The 16693-nt window shown below is 40.2% G+C and overlaps 1 protein-coding gene across 3 annotated transcripts in view; it reads left to right on the forward strand.

Annotated features, from left to right (window-relative positions):
* disc1 (DISC1 scaffold protein) overlaps positions 1-16693 on the forward strand; it is a 58801-nt gene that overhangs the window by 26618 nt on the left and 15490 nt on the right. For all 3 annotated transcript variants that reach the window (XR_005130276.1, XM_017721370.2, XM_017721371.2), the window contains exons 7-11: positions 3214-3268; positions 6603-6705; positions 7566-7754; positions 8037-8097; positions 12359-12599. Coding sequence is in view for 2 of the 3 variants with exons in the window: in XM_017721370.2 (XP_017576859.1) it covers positions 3214-3268; positions 6603-6705; positions 7566-7754; positions 8037-8097; positions 12359-12599 (649 nt within the window). In the remaining variant the exon portion in view is untranslated. The remainder of the gene's footprint in view (positions 1-3213; positions 3269-6602; positions 6706-7565; positions 7755-8036; positions 8098-12358; positions 12600-16693) is intronic.

The raw sequence follows: 16693 nt of genomic DNA on the forward strand, positions 1-16693 counted from the left end.
TGTGTTTGTAAGAAGTGAAGAGTTAAACTTCCAATACTTAGTTTGGTATGTCTGCTGAGCAAGAGAGAGTTGGAGGTAAACCGGTGAGTGATCCGATATAAGGATAGATCCTATACTACAAGAGATGACTGAAGAAAGATAATTTTTAGGTAGAAGAAAAAAGTCCAATCTGGAATATGTTTTGTGCCTGGCTGAGTAAAAAGTATAGTCTTTTGACGTGGGATTGAATTCTCTCCATACATCAACAAGGCCTGCTTCTCTAGCGGCCACACTTAAGGTCCTTGATGCATTAGGGTTATATGTTAACATCGAAGACTTATCTAGATTACTCTTTTACGTTTAATTGGGTGACCTAGACCTCTGACATTAAATGTCATCACATTAAGGATGTGAGCCATAATGAAATTTGTATGTCATGTTGGTAATGGTTGACCATTTGGGGGAAAAAAAAAAAAAATTCCAACCCACTCCCCAAAGTAAAAGCCTTGTCCCCAGGTGACAAGACAGCCCTCTGTTAACAAATAGAGCCTCAACTAGTCTGGCACACAGCACACACACCCCAACACCGCACAATGTACCTGAATTATTATCTAATTATTTTAAAGAAAGAGTGCCTATTTCACAGAACTAACAGTTCTGCAGGACAGCAGACACATACAACCATTGCTAAAGTAGAAATGCGGCCAAGCAAACTTGCTACGCTTAGAAACAAAACGACATTAACCTATCCAAAAAACTGAACACTAAACCTCATAAGAACCTTTTGTAGCTTTAGCCTACAATGTCCTGTGCCACTGATCACTGTAACATAGTTACATCATAATTCAGTCGAGCTTAGTTTGGGATAATACGCTTATACTTATGTTTATCAGTGTGAACTCTCACCCCTTCTCCCTAAAGACACATAGTGTTAACGTGACCACTCAGTCTACCTGGCACTGGTATTACGGTAGAAATCTTCGGCTTCTTGCGGTGATGCGAACAGCTGGATCTTTCCGCGGTGTAGCACCCTCAACTTACACGGGTGAAGATGGAACCCGCGGAAAGTCCCCATATCAATAAAGATCTTCTTGACGCCGTCGAACTCGCGCCTCCGTCTGATCGTTTCTGCAGAGAGATCCTGGGCAAATGAGAGCTTGGTTCCATCATATGTGATGTCTCGTTGCCTTGTGGTACGTAGGACGAATTCTTTGTCTTGAAATTTGAGGAAACGGATAAGAACCGCTCGGTTGTGGTTAGGTCTAGCAGGTGCCAGTGTACGGTGCACTCTTTCCAGTATGAAGGATCTGTCGGACCCCAGGTCTAACCATTTGGGAAGCATGTCGTGCACAAAATCTAAGAGTGGGCGACTACCTTCAGCTCCCTCCTTAAGACCGAACACCCGAATGTTCTTCCTCCTCGCGCGGTTCTCCAAGTCGTCCGTCTTTGCCTCCAGGTACACGAGCCGCTTTGTAGCTGAAGCCAACGCTGACTCAGTTTTGTCGAGCTTTTCTTCGACCGCTAATATACGGGCTTCGGCTTCCTCGATGCATTTTCTGTTGGCCGTGACGTCTCCTTTGATGTCAGCTAGCTTGTTTTCTATCACCGTGACAGAGTTCGCCAAGTCGCCCAGGCGGTTGTGTATTCCGTCGAGCTTGGAACCAAACTCAGAACGGAGAGCTTTTAGCTCGGTTAGCACCTCAGCTACACTCGCCATGCTGTTAGCCTCTGTATCCCCAGCCGACGGCGTCGTTTTCGCAAGTCGCGAACTTGTCTTGCGTGCTTTAGTGAAAACGTCGCATTCCCTGACTGACAAAGGATTTGACATAATCAAACTTTGTAAATGTTTGGGGTAGTTTTTGTGCGAAACTGAGAGGAGTTCCTACACTATGCAGCCATCCTCGCCAGGGTCACGTGAGCCCCCTCCATTATTGACTTCTTTATTAAGAGTAGCAACACATTTTGACTGATGTGTAAATTACATTCCGATTAATGTGTTTTTATCTCAAAAATATAAATCTACCCATTTTCAGCTTAATTAGATCACATTCTTTGCGTATTGATTAATCCATCAGCAACACTCAGATCACATGAGAGGAGATTAAATGGCAGAGACGGCCTGTTCTAGATCACCGTATAAGTGCCAGCACAGTTCTGTCGATCCTTCACTTCTGTTTTTATGCATTAGATCGTCCAGCAGTGCAGTGATGCAGTGAACTGGAAAGCTTAGAACCTCAGGATTTGACTCCCTCAAACCGTTTTATGATCCATTACTCACAGTGGTGACAATTTACTCGTTTACAGCATTAGCACCGAACAGTCAAACACTATCAGATCAGTGTGGCCTCACCTTCAGAGCCTCGCCGCCTCCACAAAGACACCATCATCCAGAACAACAAGAGTCTGAGATCAGTTTAGAGATCAGAGAGTCAGGAGGAGATAAACTCCTCTGTTCTAGACTCTGTTACTCTGATTCAGAAATCAGTTTAGAGATCAGAGAGTCAGGAGGAAGTAATAAGAGAACATCGGTGAATCAGAGTCTTCATGAGAACTGCATAAGAAGAAATTTCTTCTAAAAAACTTTTGGTAAGTGTGTCCCAACTGTTCTAAATAGAACCATGTGCACTAAAACGTAAATGTTTCTTTACATGCTGAAATGGTTCTTCACACTGATGGGGAATCTGTTGTATATGGTTCTATATGGCAACAAAAAAAGGTTCTTCTATTTTCACAATGTCAGGTACTGTGTTGTATACAATAGCAGAATGCTTTTTTTTTTTACCCGATAGAGCTGCACAGAACACATTCTCTATCCATCTGAGCAACATGCAAAGAGCTGTTTAAACATGCAAAGGGTTTTTGAGTGTTCATGATTCTACATAGAACCTTTGTCTTTACTAAAGAACCCTTGAAGGACCACCTTTTTAAAGGGTGCACACAATAGACTCCAGCTTATCTTCTTGCTAAGCTGCCCCAATGTCACGATGAAAAGGTTCTTTATTTATTTTCTATTTGTTGAAAGCTTTGCTAGTAAAATTTTGAGGAATGAATTGAATTGATGATGTTTCCTCGTTCTCCTGACTCCATAAAATCCACGTTACGCTATTAATTGTGTCACTTATTGAAAAACAGTATTTGGTACAAAGAGCTCCTGAGGTGACAGAGGTTGTTCAATCTGATATTTAAGCAGTTCCTGTTTGTGTCTGACATCTTATCTTTCTCCCTTTTTTACAGGTTACAGGAGCAGGAGCAGAGATTGACTTCATCCATAAAAGAGGCAACAGCAAAAGTAAGACCTCCTCACAGTGACACCATCATCGATTATATACTGTTTACACCAGAGGTTGTGCTGAAACCCCTTTGTTTAGTTCATTTCCAGTCCAAAAGGATGTACAAAACCGAAAACATATGTTCAACAGAAAATCACACAGTAGCCTACACATCTAGTGTAATATAAAAAATAAAAATATTGAATTTGTCCACTCTTTACATTTAAACCCAGCGATTCCAGCAAGTTTCTGGAAGGAGTCACTGGGAGTCAGACACTAACATTCACACAAACAGCTACTCAGATTCACCTTACGAATCTTCTACACGAGCAGCTACAATGACTTAAGAAGATATTTGTTTGGAGATTAGATACGAGTTAATCCATTCGGAGAAGGAAGGAGAAAGACAAAGGGGGAAAAAGAGGAGTTTTCAAAACTGATTAAAAGCTACAGAGAAAATGTGGCTCCTAACAACCACTTGCAAGAGCTGGTCGACCCAAAACCTGCCCCATGAGATAAACAGCACTGAAAGCTTTGATCTCTGAGGCAGAGGAGAAAATCAAGCTGCTTCAGATCTGAAAACATTCACACTTGTTTCTGTCCATCCTTCCACTGTGAGAAGACCACTCAGTGCTGTGGGTCTTAAAAGGATGTGTAGCTGATCAAGAAGAACCTCACTGAGAAAAGGAGACAGACACATCAAACAAAGAAGCTGGAAAATGGACTGACCGCCCCAGAGTCCAGACCCCCCCATCATCCTGTAGGGGGAGCTCTCAGTTCACAAGATTCTTAAGTTTAGATTTATTATCCCTTGTACAGGAATATAACACAAACTTTCAATAAAAACATCTCAGTGTGCTGAAAAATAGCACAATTTCTCAAGAGACAAAGAAATTCAGTAATTAAAGTTTATTGTACGAATTGCTGGACCTAAACGCTGCTCCTACGGCACAAACCAGCTCAGCTGCACAGACTGTTATATCAGGTATTGGCTCCTCATTGAAATTGGAATCTGAATTCAGCGCATCTTTACATTTACATTACATTTACATTTATGGCATTTGGCAGACGCTTTTATCCAGAGCGACTTACAATTTGATCATTTCATACAGATAGGCGAAGGTAGTGTTGGGAGTCTTGCCCAAAGGCAGGTGGGTGCATAAGTTTGGGCACCCCAACAGAAAAATTACATCAATATTTAGTAGATCCTCCTTTTGCAGAATTAACAGCCTCTAAACGCTTCCTATAGCTTCCAATGAGAGTCTGGATTCTGGTTGAACGTATTTTGGACCATTCTTCTTTACAAAACATCTCCAGTTCAGTCGGGTTTGATGGTTTCCGTGCATGGACAGCCCGCTTTAAATCACACCACAGATTTTCAATAATATTCAGGTCTGGGGACTGAGATGGCCATTCCAGAACGTTGTACTTGTTCCTCTGCATGAATGCCTTAGTAGATTTTGAGCAGTGTTTAGGGTCATTGTCTTGTTGAAGTATCCAGCCCTGGTGCAACTTCAACTTTGTCACTGATTCTTGAACATTGTCCTCAAGAATCTGCTGATATTGACTGGAATCCATGTGACCCTCAACTTTAACAAGATTCCCAGTATCTGCACTGGCCACACAGCCCCAATCTGAGATTTTTCTTGGCCTGCCACTTCGGGCCTTTACTAGAACTGTGCCTGTGGTCTTGCATGTTCCTCATAGTGGAAACTTCTTCTTCTTCTTCTTCTTCTTCTTCTTTCGGCTGCTCCCTTTAGGGGTCGCCACAGCGGATCTTCTGCCTCCATCTTGCCCTATCCACTGCCTCCTCTACTTTTACACCAACCATCTCCATGTCCACCTTCACTACATCCATAAACCTTCTCTGAGGTCTACCTCTTCTCCCTCTACCCGGCAGCTCCATCTCCAACACTGTCCTCATAGTGGAAACTGACATCTGAAATCTCTGAGATAGCTTTTTGTATCCTTCCCCTAAACCATGATGTTGAACAATCTTTGTTTTCAGGTCATTTGAGAGTTGTTTTGAGGCTCCCATGTTGCCACTCTTCAGAGAAGATGCAAAGAGGAGAAACACTGGCAGTTGGCCACCTTAACCCTTTCTCATAATTGGATTCACCTGTGTATGTAGGTCAAGGGTCACTGAGCTTACAAAACTAATTTTGTGTTCCAATAATTAGTGATAAAGGTATTCAATTCAATAAAATGACAAGGGTGCCCAAACTTATGCACCTGCCTAATTTTGTTTAAATATTATTAAGTAATTATTAATTAATTAATATGATTATTGCACACTTTCTGTAAATCCTATAAACTTCATTTCACTTCCCAATATCACTCTGCTGTATGATATATTTAACTGAAATTGCTGATCCGAACAACCAATGATTTATAAAGGCAAATCATGAAAATTATCAGGGGTGCCCAAACCTTTGCATACCACTGTAGAAGGCAGAGTCTACACTATACTGATCACTTGCATTTGAAAATAGACTGAATTTCACTTTGGCCAAAACATAAACGCATACTACATAAAACCCAAATGCTACAAAGCTGACATTAGCCTTCCAGTCACATCCTAATGCCTGAAATTCATCCAAGCTGGACAACATGGAGTTTGCAATAGGGGAAAAAGACGAGTACTGGCTGGTTCCTCTGTGAATACCAATTAAGTATTCAATCTTTTTCACTAGTTGATTGGATGAGACAATGAAATCTTGCATCTCTCAAAAAAGAAGAATGTTTGCAATCAAATGAAGCTGCTGTTTTTTATCAGGACAATTGCCTGTCCATCCCAGAGTCCAGTTGACAAACTGAAAGTGAGTCTCCTGAAAAGAACTGAAGCTATAATAAAGATAAAGGGTGATGCACTAAATTTTAGTGCTTAAAGACAAAAAGAAAAGAAAAGCCCCAGATGAGCATCAATGATGACAATAGCAAGAAAAACTCCCTCAGATCAAGAGCGACAAACCTTTAGAGGAAACAAGACTCAAAAGGGGAGCCCATCCTCCTTTGGACCACACCAGACAGCAAACAATAACACAACAGAAGTGATATGAATAAAAAATAAGATTTTAACACTAATATTAAACATTGAGCATACAGAAATATAAAAAGGCCTGTCTCTGATTGGACAGAATTATTTGGATTAACCAGTGGTCACAGAGAACCGTTAAAGGCCAGTCAGAGGAACAGTGAGAAACACATCTGTGAAAATCAGTCACTACTTTCAAAGGCCTTTTATTTTTCTTAACTTGTACTTATTGGCTGTTTTGACTAGTCACCTAAATAAACGAAGGGTGGTCTCTGTCTTTCCTTCTGTTTATGTATTCCGTCTGCCTCTCTGTCTCTTAGGTGGTGATGAGTCAGAGGCTGGGCAGTAGTCTGAGGAGGAAAGTTAGTGAGAGTGAGACGCAGTTGCTGGCTCTGCATGAGGTCAAGCTGGCAGCTATTTCAGGTACTGCAAAGATCCCACTACTGTCTAGATTTTCCACCCTGACAGAACCACATAGTCATATCACTCGTGACTTTATTCACTGTACTGTAAATTGTTTCTGTGGTAGCCCTTTGATTAGATGGCGTTAGATATTTACTGTGTCCTTTTTTATTGGATCTGTATTTCTTCAGTTTTTATTGACCTCAGAAATACCTACTACCAGAGTCGAGGGGCTGCACAACTGCACGACTCTTATGTGATTAAAGTCAAGTTGATGTTGACTAATCGCTGATGATGCCGTGAATAAAACCACAGGGATAGCATTGCTAGCCTTCAGGGATATAACCCCTGGAATCTCGCAAATGTGTATCTGACTTAGGCACACCCTAGACAGCCTTGCCGAGACGCTTGCCCATGATGAAAGTCCTGAGAGCCATAGAAATTTAGAGCACCATAACGTGGCAAAAATAAGAGTAACTGACTTCACACTTTACAGCATTACAGGGGGTTATGCTCCCTCTACAACCAGACAGGACTTTTACTGTAGTCTTCAGGAAATCGAAGATAAAGATGTTCATTGTCTGAACTTTGAAACTCTGTAGATCAGCTGAGAAATGTTAGAACAACGGCAAACGCCCCAGGTCAGTAGAGCATGATGCGTCCTTTCCAATGAGCCCTTTCTTCACTGACATGAAGAAAATTAGAGCTACAGACCGTGAAATCACCACCCCTCATCTGCTATCTCTGAGGTGTCCATCCTGTTAGTGTCATAATCATGTCATCAAAAACTCAGCATCAAGCATAGAGCATTAAGGCAGAGCAGTGAACGAGCCATTACTCTTATCTGACCTCCCAGTGGTAATTTGCTGTTGTTGGTGTAGGGAGTGATTTCAGCACTGCGAAGGAGCTGAAGACAGAGATGAGGTCAGTATATGAGGAGAGGGATCATCTGGAGGGGCTTGCAAAGAGGCTTCAGACCCTGAGCGCAGGGAGTGCTCATGACCTGGCCCACATGAAGGAGCAGCACAGCCAGCTGAAGAAGGAACTGCAGAAGAGAGAAGCTCAGTACGGTGAGTCATAGCCTCCAGAGGAATCATGAAGGTGTACGGTTATGCGTTAATCTAGTAGTAGAGTTTAAAGTCCCAGGAACTCAGCGTGAAATCTTAAACATGATTATATGATACTAAAAGTGAGTATTTTAGGCTGTTTTCACACCGAGAAGGAGGAGAACTGGTGGAAAAATGGAGAAAAGAAGGGGAAAAGGAGGAGAAAAGGAGGAGAAAAGGAGCATGTGTCTCAGTGTTGATTTCATTGTTCACTGTATTCTGATGGAGGTTCTCTTTTCTTAACAGAGCAAAACCTGAAGGAGAACATTGTTAAGTACACTGAGCTCCTGGAGGACCGACTGCACAGGTAAGAGGTCTTCTCACTAATTCTTGTGTTCTGCCCAACTGACTCTTATTCCCTCTGCATCGCTATTTTATAGAACATGTTCCACCTTTTCAGTGCACTTCTGGAGCTGAGGTACAGAGAACTTCCTTCTTTAGTTCTAGATTAAGATCTCACCAGCACACGATTAGGTGGTTTACAGATTCATATTACAGAAGCACATCCTGCCTTAACTCTGGACACATATCTCAGCCTCTTACCTCAACATCCTGAACTGCACTCTTAAAAAGGTGGTACTTCAAGGGTTCTTTAGTAAGAAAATGTTTCTTTATAGAACCATAAAAACTCAGTAACCATATGCATGCTTAAATTGTTCTTTGCATGGTGAAATGGTTCTTCAGATTCATCGAGAAGGCATGTGTATAGGGTTCGATATAGAACCTTTCTGAAAATACATACATAGCAGCAAAAAGTGTTCTTCTGTTGATACAAGCGTGGCACTATCAATAGACAATTAGACACTGTAGCAATAGCAGAACCCTTTTTGATGCTATATAGCACCACATACAGCACATTGTCCATCAATCTGAAGAACTGTTTCACCATGCAAATTGTTCTAGACAGAACTCAGGGTTCTAAATAGAAGCATTCCCTTTTACTGAAGAGCCCTCACTGAGCAGCTGATGGTATAAACAGCCTCAGTATTTGTGTCATGGCAGCGTTTCATTCAGCAGGCTGATCTACAGACGCAGGTGTGTAAGATGTAGCATCATTGTGCTTTTATAAACTGGTTATGCTGTCTAAAAACATTGGTCCTCGATCTTAAAATCTTCCTAAGTGTGTTAAGTGTGCTGTTGATGAAGGTCCTAAGAAAAAGCCTACGTCTGATTCATGACGGGTTCTTAAAGCACAGGACGGTTCTCATGTCTCTTTATACAGCACTAGTTTAGTATGGATTGTAATGTATTGCGCTGCTCTGGGTTTAACTGGGTTCCTTTTCTCTCAGAAAGACAATCAGAATAACTCTCAGTAGTTGCCATCAAAACAACACCTCACACTGACTAAAGCTAAAGCCCAGGATTATATGCTAACTGGGATATCACATGAATAAAACCCACAGGTGAAACACATCAGAAGTCCGGTGATTGAGAACGCTGATAGGAGCGTGTGCGAGAACCTGGAGTCAGCTGATCATCCGTTGTATTCTGGGTTATGGAGTCTGTGTGTGTGTTGTGAGAGGAAGTAGGAAGTGTCATAGTCATGTGATCTCCCAGGTGATTCTGGGAGATCGAGTCCCTTTCCTCTTCATATGTGACAAAGTGATTTTAGGGGATGTTAAAATTCAGCCACAATATTTGTCAATGCTTTCTTATTGTCAACCGATAATTAGTGGATGATATCCTGGTTCATCTGGTATACAGGTTTAAATTCTTAGGGTGTTCATTTTGTCATTTATTATGTTGATATACAGATAAATGCAAATAATGAGACAAACAGGTCAGAACTTACTGAGTCCCTCACCTCTCGTGTAGTGAGCCAGAGTATGAGGTCCTCGCTCGGCCGGCTGCTTCAGGCGACGCCGTGGTCTCTGCCTACAAGCCGAGAGGCTCCTCAATTTCTCAGCTAAAAATGATAGAGAGAACGTTTGTAATATTTACTGAAGTCCAGAACGCCTGACGCTCTGAGATTAAAGCTTGAGTGTGAGAGACCCATAAACAATTCAGATGGAAAACTACAATCGGCAAGGTTAGGGCTTTACACTCAATTCATCTCGCTACGGTTAGACAGACACACTGACATCTGACTATATATTGATCAGTTCTGTTCTGTTTTTACTGTTTCACTCAATAAAACATTTTAGATTCATTTCAGTTAAATATGGTTCTTATTACTTATGAAGTGATGTCCAGAATAAAATAGCATTGTTAATAGCATTGTTAACCTAAAAAGGTTTACTTAAGCTCCCAAAATGGTTTTATTTGAATAAAATATAAATACACTATAGCATGATAGTTAAGTGAACCTTATTAGTTCCACAATGGGGAATTTTCACCTCCGCATTTAACATTTTGCTCAAGGACACCTCACCTGGCTCTGGGGATCGAACCAGCGACCTTCCGTCCACAGGGCCGGTTCCCTGACCTCCAGCCCATGACTGCCCCCAAATCAAAACTGTCAATCGTCTTGATTACTGTGATGTGCATTTTGTTGATTGATCATTTCAGCCCTGCTAGAATAGTAATTTCCTCTGGTGCTTCAGAAGCTGCTGCTCAGTTTCAGATCTCTAAAGAGGTGAAAGAGGCTTGGTGTAATTTAGCGTGGTGAGATCTCAGCCCTCCCCCTCAAACACAGCGAGGCGCCGTGTGCTGCCGTCAGGAGGAGGCTTTAGTGTATGGTTCTGTCCGCTCTGTTCACAGAGCTCCTGTTTAAAACCTGAAGCTCTGTCTGTTACCAAGGTGATCAGTCTAGCAGTCAGAGAAGGAGGGGAACGGTCACTTTTCCCTCCTTTTCTCTCCTGCCCGCTTGCTGTCAGTTCCTCTTCGTTATTCACCATAGAAACATGGAGATGGGTCTACAGGAGGAGAGGTCCTTAATGGTCCTCAAGATGCCCATTTGAGTTTCACACAGCATAGCACTTTACTGAGAACCGCTTGCCAGTTCATTGTTTGGGCAGACTGCTTTTTTTGGGGTGATAGTAGTAGCGCAGTGCACTGATAACAATACTACACTTAAAAAGAGATGGTTCTTCAAGGGTTCTTTAGCAAAGAAAGCGGTGTCATATCTAAATGGTTCTTTATTGGTTCTGCATGGTGAAACGGTTCTTCAGATTGATGGAGAATGGGTATATGTCTCTATATAGAAACTTTTTGGAAATGGTTCTGCATGGCGCCAAAAAGGGGTCTTCTGTTGTTACAAGCTCGTACCAAAACAATAGCAGAGCGATTTTTGGTGCTGTATAGGACCATATACAACACATCCTCCATCAATCTGAAGAACCATTTCATCAAACAGAGAAACATTTAATCATGCAAAGGGTTTTTTTTTGAGTGTTCATGGTTCTATATAGAAACATTTTCCTTACTGAAGTACCCTTGAAGAACCATTGTTTTTAAGAGTGTAGTGCACTAATACCGATACTGTATCACACTGAAATTTAACACTGTACTGCATGCATTACGAGAGCAATTAAAAAGATCTGTTTTATTTTATTGATTTATTTTTTCAGACCTGATTATTAATTTAAAAAACATTATTATTATTCGTCCATCCATCCATTTTCTAAGCCGCTTCTCCCTCAGGGTCGTGCTTATTATTATTATTATTATTATTATTATTAATAATAATAATAATAATAATAATAACAATAATGTGTGCAGGGGTCATTTTGGTGTATGTTATCTTGAGACAACATTGTGCTACAGTGGGAAGAAATTATATAGTGCCATGTTCCCTGAAGTGGTGAGATCTTGTGACTGGCTAAATCCATTCAACTGTCGCGCAATGTTGCTTCTAGGCAAAAAACATCTTTCTGCGAAATCTCACGACAAATAAATAATACTCAATGTTTAAAAAGAGATTTAAAGAGACATTATGACCAAGCACATGCTTTTTATTAATGTACTCAAACTCTTATCCTTTGTTGTTAACCCCTTTGTTGTCTTTAAATATGTGTAATGTTACTGTAAAATAAAGGAATTGAGTTTGTTCCCCTCAATACAGGGGTAAAAACAGTATCGTATTAGTTAAGAAAGTGCATTCTAACTAGCTTTGATATTTAAGATGTCATTGACTCTTCATTGAAGTAAATATCAGTGGTTCTGCTCTGAATCTGTGGTTTTGAATGTTTTGATTGTTTGATAATCTGAGTGTACAGACAGCGTCGGCACTGCTGGACTTTCTTTCTGGCTTCCGCTGGGTTCTGTGTCTCGAATCGTGTTTTCAGGTTCTATCTGACCTGCAGTGGAGAAGATGCTCCACATGAGCAGAGATGATAAATTGGTCTAACGTTCCTCGTAGAAACTGCCTGATAGATCCACACAGCTGGTATCTTCACTGATTGAATGTGTTCGTGAAGAGCGAAAAAGACTAAAGCTTCACTAACTTCTCAGTCCACAGTCTGGTGCCTGTGAACACCATTTAAGGTGGAATGGAACGTTCCAATAAAAAGCTGTCAGTTTCTTGGAGAGCAACAGTGTCAATCACAGCTCTACATTTTCATCACTGTTTAAAAAGCTGTGTATGATTTTGACACTTGGTCACAGCCTGTTTGATCTTTTCCGGTCAGCTGCGGAAGTCCAGCCCTGGAGCGGATCTGGGAGGCTGATCTGGAGGCCTGCCACCTTCTCCTGCGGGGTCTCCAGCTCCACACTCCCACCTGCTCTGAGCCAGAGGATCTACCCTCTCCCGCAAAGCCCTGTCCGCAGGTTCAGACCTTTTCCAAGACAGAAGCAGACTGTGCTATGCTCACTGCTCTGGGGGGCTGCTGGGGTTCAGAGGTCAACCTGCAAAACTCTGAATTCACCAAGGTGACCCACCTCATACCTTTCAATCAATTAACCTTTATTTTGACTCGGAAGTACATTGAGGGCAACCCTCATTTTCAATGTAGCCGATCATTTACAAAAACAGGGATTGACATCACAAAGAAAATAATAACTACATTTAATCATTTTAAATTAAAAGAAAATTTAAACTAACAGTGAATAAAAGATAAAAATAGAACTTGAGATTTAAATGATAAGAAATTAAGATCAAAAGTAGATAAGAAATTAGTAAGGTAATAATACAATATCACAAATTTAAAAAAGTAATGATAAAAAACTATTAAAAATAAAATGAGAGGAAATAAATAAAAAGAGATAAAGAACTAAGGAGAACTAACACAAAAATAAAAGTTACGAATAAATATGATTAAGTAAAACAGGTACAGGCTGTCTGTAGGTGGTTTGATATTAAAAGTTTAAAATGACTGAGTGACACCAGTGAGCTGAGTTTTAGTGTGTCCTGTAGTGAATTCCAGCTCACTGGTGCACTGTGACTAAAAGCAGATTTTCCCAGTTCAGTAAAAACTCTTGGTACCTGGCAGCTGATCCAATTACTAGAGCCAGTCTGATAATTACTGTTATTTGTATTCATCAATGAAGTGATGTATTCTGGCAAATGACCGGAGAGTGTCTTATAAATAAAAATCAACCAGTTTCCCTTTGTACCGTTAAAGAGGGCCACCCAACTTTCGCATACAGCTCACAGTGGTGAGTTATGTACGGATCTCCAGTGATGAACCTCAGGGCAGAGTGATACATTGGGTCCAGTAATTTGAGAGAGCTGGAGGGAGCATATTTATAGATAACGTCACCGTAGTCCAACACTGATAGTAAAGTTGCTTCAACTAGTCTTTTTTCTGGCATGCATGGGGAAACAGGACTTATGTCTATAAAAATAACCCAGCTTCTGTCTGCATTTACTGACTAGTTTATTTATGTGTGGTTCTGGAAAACAGCATGAACTTAGTTTTCGTGGCATTTAAAACTAATTTGTGCTTATATAACGCCACCAGCAGAGCATTAAATGAGCTCTGTAATTTTCTTGTTGCAGCATGAATAGAATCAGCTGACCAATATAAAATCGTGTCATCTGCATAAAGGTGAATTTTGCAGTCTGAGGTTGAAGCAGAGGTAGCAATATGTATGTAGATATTAAATAAGACTGGACCCAAAATTGATCCTTGTGGTACACCTTTAGATACAGATACGAACTCTGATTTATAATTATTCCATGTCATGCATTGATTTCTGTCAGTGAGGTAGTTTTGGGTCCAGTCCAGCGCAGTTGCATCAAAGCCAATCTTTTCTAAGTTCTGTAAAAGAACAGTGTGATCAACTGTGTCGAATGCTTTTGTTAAGTCAATAAAAACAGCTGCGTAATGTTTCTTCTTGTCTATATCTGAATAAAGATTGTTTAAAATCAGTGTCGTAGCACAGATAGTGCTGTGACCTTCTCTGAAACCAGACTGATATTTAGCTAAAACAGAATTTTCATGAAGAAATGATTTCAATTGCTGATTTACTAGAGATTCTAAATCATTTTTGCTAAAGTTTTGAGATTGGCCTATAATTATTCAGATCTGTTGTCTCACCACCTTTATGCAGAGGAATTACATGAGCTGTTTTCCAGACCCTGGGAATTCTGCAAGATAAAACTGAAAGATTAAAAATGTATAAAATGTATTCTAAAATAATCGGGGCTGCAAGACGCAATAAAAAGGGGTCCAGCCCATCTTCTCCAGTGGCTTTTCGTGGATTAATTGTAGCCGGGGCTTTAGCAACTAAATATGGAGAAAATGGCTGGAGTGAGAAAAGACCATGCATTTTAGAAATAGTAGAGCTGAGATCAGTTTTATTCAATAGGTTTGTGCTATTCTTATCAAAGATGTAGCAAAATGTGAGTTAAAGGCTTGACATATTTCCTTCTGGGCAGAAATCAGCTGATCGTCAACTAAAACGCTTGTTGGAAAAAGGGGGGAATTATTTTTTTTTAGAGTATTTACTATTTTCCAGAGGTTTTGAGGGTTTCTAGTGCTGGTGATTAAGCTAAAGTAATATTCTGATTTAGCTTTTCTAACAGCAGAAGTACATTTATTTCTCAGCTGTCTAAAGGTAAGCCAATGGTCTCTCTCCCCTGAGCGTCTCGCAGTTGACCAAGCTTTATTTCTGGCCTTAAACAATGAGGAAACTTCACCCGTAAAACAGGGACTTGATCTGGCTCTGATTCTTGACTTTTTGAATGGGGCATGTTTGTTTACCACTGTTCGGAAAGTTTTACTGAAGTGGTTTAGTGCCCCATCAACATCTGAGATTTCTAGTGTAAGGTGGATTTCACTCATTGCTAAGTCAGAAAGGAAAGCTTGCTCATTAAAATTATTAAAATTTCTTCTAACCACCAACCGAGAGCCTGTTTTGTTTGTGCAACTGTTTCTAATACATCCGATGGGACAATGATCACTTATGCTTAAGTTCAAAAACTCCTGAGGGAGTAATTTTGTCAGCTTTATTTGAGAGTATTAGATCTATCAGGGTTGACTTGGTGGGTTCTTTCAGATTTGGGCGAGTTGGTTCATTGATTAACTGTGTTAGGTTAAGATTGCCACATATTTCCTTTAAGTGATCGGATGCATTAGATGCACCTTTACATATACACCTTACACCTTCTCATGCTTTAGGGCTGTATTATTAGGTCAGTGTCATGATAGACATTTTTTATGCCCCACTCCATTATTTTCCTATAAAAAGACTTAATAAATACATGTTATTATACAGTATTTGTGAATATGTGAATACAGCAAATGTGAATACATATTTAATGCATCAGAATACAAATCATCATAGATATTTTTGCCTCCCAAAGTCTAAAAATGTCAAGTGGAGCAGTCCTTCACGCATATTTACAGATTCAGTATAGAGAACGTTAGTCACCTACATTATATCTAAGTAGATAGTTTTCTGGCATTATTTTATTTTTCATAATACAGGACCAAATACAGCAACTTAAAAAAAGTAAACTAACTGCATAACTTTATTCAGAAAATTCTGATTTTCTCAAATGTCACTTGGCACAGTTCTGACATGTTTAGGAAAGAGATTTTTAAAAATGTGAGAGATGTATTTGGAGTTGTTGAGCTTGTTTAGGTTAAGTTATTAAGCTGCTTAAGTTTATGAAGTGGCGGAAACCCATAAACTTATGTCTGATTTTTTTTTTGTTGCATTTCTATGTAGTTTTTATTATACAAATACATCACATAAAAATGCACAACATATTAAATGTAAAAATATGAAAAGATTATATTTGTAGCTGAAATGCAGTCAGAAGAAATGGCTTTAGTGAAAATGCTGAAAAAGATAGACTTATTTGAGCCTCCTATCTTCACTTTTGACGTGTTAACCTCCTCAAGCAGTGATCAGGGTTTACTGCCAGTCATTAAACATTTTGATTTGCTGTTCATGTCTGCAGTTTTCACTCTTCTAAATAAGACGCACTGAGTGGCTTTTATGGTGCAGCAGTTACATTCATGCATCAGAACTGCTGCACCATTTAAGGTGAAACAAGTAATTTAGCTACTGAAACATCAGCGCTACTAGTGATTTTTATGCTTGTTATGAAGAAAAAGACCATGATACACTGAAACAACATTAAACTAATATAATATAATGATGGTCGTAATTTTTTAACTGCTAAAATTCCCACAATCACTGGCTTTTTTTTTCTTATGTCTCTCCGTTTGGAGGCTCATGTAGCCCCAACACTTCAGCCCACCCCTCTATCTCAACAAGACTCAGGACACCCTACACCTAGACGAGAACACGCAAAAAAGGGTAGGGCTGAGTGGCAGGGGCGAAGGGGGAAATGGAATTTGGCCCAAGACGGTCAGCCATCATCAGTACAACATCTCTACAGAGAAGTTCTGCTACTCTGTGATTAGGCCATTACTGATCAGGTCATTACTGATCAGGTCTGATCTGACGCTGCACTCAGCAGATTGAACGCAGGTCAAAATCACAATGTTATTCTGTCCGTTTTCCTTAAGAAAGCAACTGAATTTGGCTTTTTACATTAGGAGAACATT

This window comes from Pygocentrus nattereri, chromosome 5, assembly GCF_015220715.1.
Source record: "Pygocentrus nattereri isolate fPygNat1 chromosome 5, fPygNat1.pri, whole genome shotgun sequence".
Classification (NCBI taxonomy): domain Eukaryota; kingdom Metazoa; phylum Chordata; class Actinopteri; order Characiformes; family Serrasalmidae; genus Pygocentrus; species Pygocentrus nattereri.